We start from the raw sequence: 5,467 nt of genomic DNA, 5'->3' as shown, positions 1-5,467 counted from the left end.
CGATCTGTGTCGTTCGGAAATGATCAGAAAGACTCGGAAATACGCCGTTCCCGAGCCTTTCCGAGGTCAGCCGAGCTGTCCTCTGGCCTTTTCCTCTGTTCCCGAGGCTCTCTGGCGCCCCCCACCTCTGGCCGCATGTGGTATTGCATGCCATTGAAGTCAATGCGGAACAAATTATTTTAGTTTCCATTGACTTCAATGGGGAAACTCACTTTCATATGCGAGTACTTTGGATTACAAGCATTCTCCTGGAACGGATTATCCTCGTAATCCAAGGTTCCACTGTATGTATATATGTATATGTATATATATATTATACTCATCTGACTCTGTAGTGGAGTCCTCATGTTCTGGTAAGAGCCCATTGCTTGTGGTTGGTGAAGGCTCATGTGATGATTGTCAAAGTGGATTAAACACTCTGGGCCAGATTCAGATACATTGCCGTATCTGTCGGCGCGGCGTAACGTATCTCTGATATGGTACGCCGCCATAACTTAGGGCGCAAGTTCCGTATGCAGAAAGAACTTGCGCCCTTAGTTACGGCGGCGTAACGTATGTGTGTCGGCGCAAGTCCACCTTTTTCAAATGGGGATGATGTGGGCGTGTTTTATGTAAATTCACTGTGACCCCACGTATTTGCCGTATTTTACGAACGGCGCATGCGCCGTTCGTGAAAAAATCCCAGTGCGCATGCTCGAAATTACGCCGCAAGTCGTCATTGCTTTAGACGTGAACGTAACTTGCGTACATCCCTATTCAAGAAACACTTACGCAAACGACGTAAAATTTTCAAAACTCAACACGGGAACGACATCCATACTTAACATTAGCTACGCCTCATATAGCAGGGGTAACTTTATGCCGGAAAAAGCCTAACGTAAACAACGTAAAAAAATGCGCCGGCCGGACGTACGTTTCTGAATCGGCGTATCTAGCTCATTTGCATATTCCTTGCATAAATATACGGAAGCGCCACCTAGCGGCCAGCGTAAATATGCAGCCTAAGATACGACGGTGTAAGACACTTACGCCGGTCGGATCTTAGGGAAATCTATGCATAACTGAATCTCTGAATCAGTCGCATAGTTACGACCCCGCTCACTCAGAGATACGACGGCGTATCCGGAGATACGCCGTTGTATCTTCTTTCTGAATCCGGGCCTCTGTTTCTGCAAAGTGTCACTGTGATGTTTTGGAAGAGGCTTTTTTTCTCACTTATCACATAGGCATACAGGTTCTCTTTATGGAAATATCTTGGTTCTATTAGACCTCTACTGTCTTTTTTTGTTATAAAATTTTGCAAACAGGTAATTTTTCTCTTTCATTGATGTACGCTGACGGGCACCTATGGGCTGCACTGGTGGGCACTGATAGGTGGCACTGGTGGGCACTGAGAGGTGACACTGGGTGGCACTGAAGGGCATTGATAGGTGGCACTGGTGGGCACTGAGAAGTGGCACTGATAGCTGGCAGTGATGGGCACTGATGGGTGGCAATGATGAATAGTGCCTGAGGACCTGATAAAGACGTGCAAAGGACTGCATCCTGCCCCTGGGCCACAATTTGGAGACCACTTGCTCTAGCTAGTTCAAGACACCAAAAAGGTTACAGTTTTTGTAAACTCAACATTTTGAGAGATCTAATAACAGCAGCTCTTATATCCTGATTCCGTAAACTGTAGACTAATGGATTGAACAATGGAGTCACCAAGATGTAAAGCAAAGACAGACCCTTGTTGGTGTGCCCACGGGACGGCGCATGCGCAGTTGGCGATACGTATCTGTCTGGCACTCGGCCCATCATTTGCATGGGGTCACGCCTCATTAGCATGGCTCACGCCCACTTACGCCGACTTGCGCCTGAGAAACCCAGTGCAGATTTGGGAGGAAGTGCTTTGTGAATTCAGTGCTTGCCTCTGTGCTGCGTCGGCGTAGCGTAAAGGAGATACGCTACGGCGGCATAAATGTGCGCCAGTGTCTGTGAATCCGGGCCTCTGTTTCTGCAAAGTGTCACTGTGATGTTTTGGAAGATCTAATCTGGGCTTTTTTTCACTCATCACATAGGCACACAGGTTCTCTTTATGGAAATATCTTGGTTCTATTGGACCTCTACTGTCTTTTTTTGTTATAAAATTTTGCAAACAGGTAATTTTTCTCTTTCATTGATGTACGCTGACGAGGCTTCGCTGATGGGCACCTATGGGCTGCACTGGTGGGCACTGATAAGGCAGCACTGGTGGGCACTGAGAGGTGACACTGGGTGGCACTGAAGGGCATTGATAGGTGGCACTGGTGGGCACTGAGAAGTGGCACTGATAGCTGGCAGTGATGGGCACTGATGGGTGGCAATGATGAATAGTGCCTGAGGACCTGCATCCTGCCCCTGGGCCACAGTTTGGAGACCACTTGCTCTAGCTAGTTCAAGACACCAAAAAGGTTACAGTTTTTGTAAACTCAACATTTTGAGAGATCTAATAACAGCAGCTCTTATATCCTGATTCCGTAAACTGTAGACTAAAGGATTGAACAATGGAGTCACCAAGATGTAAAGCAAAGACAGACCCTTGTTGGTGTTTACGGAGCTCTCTCTAGGTGGCAAGATGTAGACTGTAGACAAAGTGCCATAGTAGGTACAAACCACAATAAGATGGGAACTGCAGGTAGAGAAGGCTTTCTTTCTTCCAGTGGTGGACGGGATCTTCAGGATGGCTTTGAGGATAAAGATGTAAGTGACGACGATGAACATGAACGGAAAAGGAACAACTGAACCAGAAATGAGAGAAGTGAGCAGCTTCATAAAGTATGTGTCAGAGCATGAAATCTGCACAAGTGGAGGAATGTCACAAAAAAAATGGTTGATGACATTGAGGTCACAAAATTGTAACCGTTTTAAGAAAACATAAAGTACAAAAGAGAGTGTGAGGCCCACCAACCAGCAGGAGATGACTATCTGACGCTGATGTCCAAAAGTCATGATGATGGTATAATGTAAAGGTTTGCAGATGGCCACATACCTATCAAAAGACATAGCGGCCAGCACCAAGCACTGAGTAATGGTCGGAACTGCAAGCAGAAAAAATTGAGCAATACATCTGCCAATGGATACTTTTCCACCACTTTTCAATATTAACCACAGCATGTTGGGCACAAGATTGCTAGTGAAGAGGAGTTCACATGTGGACAACTGGCTGAGAAAGAAGTACATAGGAGAGTGGAGACTCTTGTTGACCACAACCAAGACGATAACAAGGATATTGCTGGTTAAGGCCATAATGTGAGCAGTAAGAAAAATTATGAACATCGGAATTCGGAATCTGTGGAGGTTTCCAAGGCCCAAAAGGAGAAATTCTGTGACCTGTGTCTGGTTTCTTTCCATATCGTCTAAAAAAACACAAAACGGCATATGGTCAGGAAATCTGCCACAAAAACAAGACACATTGGATACATTTTCGTAGTAATTTGCCAATTTAAAGGTCTGTTGCTGTGATGGGTGAATCTTCTTGGATTCGGTTGGCAAAGGGTTCAGCAAATCCTGTTCAAAATTGACAAACCTGAACTTAGATTAAAATCCAATTGAAGTCTCTTTTTTGAAAAAATAACAAACGTGTTATACTTACCTCTGCTTTGCAGTTAATTTTGCACAGAGTGTCCCCCGATGCTCCTCTTCCGCGCTGGTGGCTCCTCCCGTATTGAGTACCCACGTTGGAGAAGGCTTTCCTAACGTGGAGTCCTGCTTCTGTGTCCATTCACACAGAATGCAGGACTTGGCCCCACCCCCCCAGTGCCCACGTCATTGGATTTGATTGACAGCAGTGGGAGCCAATAGCTGCACTGCTATCAATCTATCCAATCAGGACATTAGACACCAGCTAGAGCTAGTGTGCCCATTCCCGACTGGAGAAAGGTCAGGTTCAGATAAGTAAAACGGGGGCTCTGGGGGGCTGCAGCACTACAGAAGGTTTTTCACCTTAATGCATAGAATGCATTAAAGGGGTTGTAAAGGTAAAATAAATTCCCTAAATAGCTTCCTTTACCTTGGTGCATTCCTCCTTCACTTACCTCATCCTTCCATTTTGCTTTTAAATGTCCTTATTTTTGTGAGAAATCCTCACTTCCTGTTCTTCTGTCTGTAACTCCACACAGTAATGCAAGGCTTTCTCCCTGGTGTGGAGAACGCCTCTTGAGGGAGGAGGGGGCGAGCAGGAGGGTCAGGACGCCCACTAACACACAACTCCTTTCTCTATCTGCAAAGTAGAGAGCGTCCTGAATCTCCTACTCGCCCCCTCCCCCCCTCAAGAGGCTTTCTCCACACCAGGAAGAAAGCCTTGCATTACTGTGTGGAGTTACAGACAGAAGAACAGGAAGTGAGGATTTCTCAGAAGAAATAAAGGACATTTAAAAGCAAAATGGAAGGATGAGGTAAGTAAAGGAGGACTGCACTAAGGTAAAGGAAGCTATTTAGGGAAATTTTTTTTTACTTTTACAACCTCTTTAAGGTGAAAAACCATGAGGGTTTACAACCTCTTTAAGTTCTACTTATTTTTAGGGCTAATAGACAAACAAATACTGTCAAATATAATTTTCCAGATCAACATACCATATGTATTGCATTTCCATTGATTCTCATTACCATTGTCTGTAACACTTTTCGTTGTATTATGTACCCAATAAAAAAGTTTGTAAACAAAAAATGTATTAAAAAAAATAAAACAAATTATTGCAAAAAATAAAAAAAAATCATGGGTACTGCCATGGGGTATGCATCAATGCTCCCAATACAGCAGAGGTTTTTTCTTTAATAATGCTTCAAGGGCAATATGGAAAAAACAGGAACGTCTTAAAGCTTTATATAGTGTAATGGAACAGTATGATATTTATGGACAGTCTCAGTGACCGCGTACACTGGTAGTACATATGTGTGTAGCGCTTAGCTCCACTGGTGATAATAGGTTCTCTGTTCTTCCACGACTCTTAAAGCCCCTTGGTCCCCACTGACACACCCGGTTATAGGTAGAAGGCCGCTCACACCTGTATAACTAAAGCGTTATTAACCTACCACTCTATAGTAATGCACAGAACTTGGGTCAAGCAACCGATGGTAGATTAGATGAATGTAGTGAAGAAATACAGCTAAACAATGTACAAATCATTCAACAGGCAAATAAACGGATTCAGGCATACTGTTATAAGTAAATGAGCAATAAACTATAAACTGACAGCAAATTTAACTATAGTAATGTTCAACAAATTTATAACCAGTGCAACCAGGTTAAAGAATTAGCATAAAGAAATTCAAGAAATTAAAGGTCCCCTATGCATACAGCCCCCAATAGTGTATGGGTGTATGCGTTCCTGACTAAGGGGTACCCCTGAAAGTACTGACATCTAATTGTAAACGCTGGCCAGCTTTTGGTGGGGCCTGTAACGGCTACCCAAGTGGTGAGAGGGTATCAGCCGTTGGAGACGTC

At 44.2% G+C, this 5,467-nt stretch overlaps 1 protein-coding gene across 1 annotated transcript; it reads right to left on the bottom strand.

The window, feature by feature from the left end:
- Positions 1–2,436: 2,436 nt before the first annotated feature.
- Positions 2,437–3,375, bottom strand: LOC120930628 (olfactory receptor-like protein OLF1). The gene has a single exon (XM_040341804.1). It carries the CDS (start codon positions 3,373–3,375, stop codon positions 2,437–2,439), a length of 939 nt encoding a protein of 312 aa, XP_040197738.1.
- Between the last annotated feature and the right edge of the window lie 2,092 nt (positions 3,376–5,467).

Source organism: Rana temporaria, chromosome 3 (genome assembly GCF_905171775.1).
Source record: "Rana temporaria chromosome 3, aRanTem1.1, whole genome shotgun sequence".
Classification (NCBI taxonomy): domain Eukaryota; kingdom Metazoa; phylum Chordata; class Amphibia; order Anura; family Ranidae; genus Rana; species Rana temporaria.
This window is presented reverse-complemented; position numbering and strand designations above follow the sequence as displayed.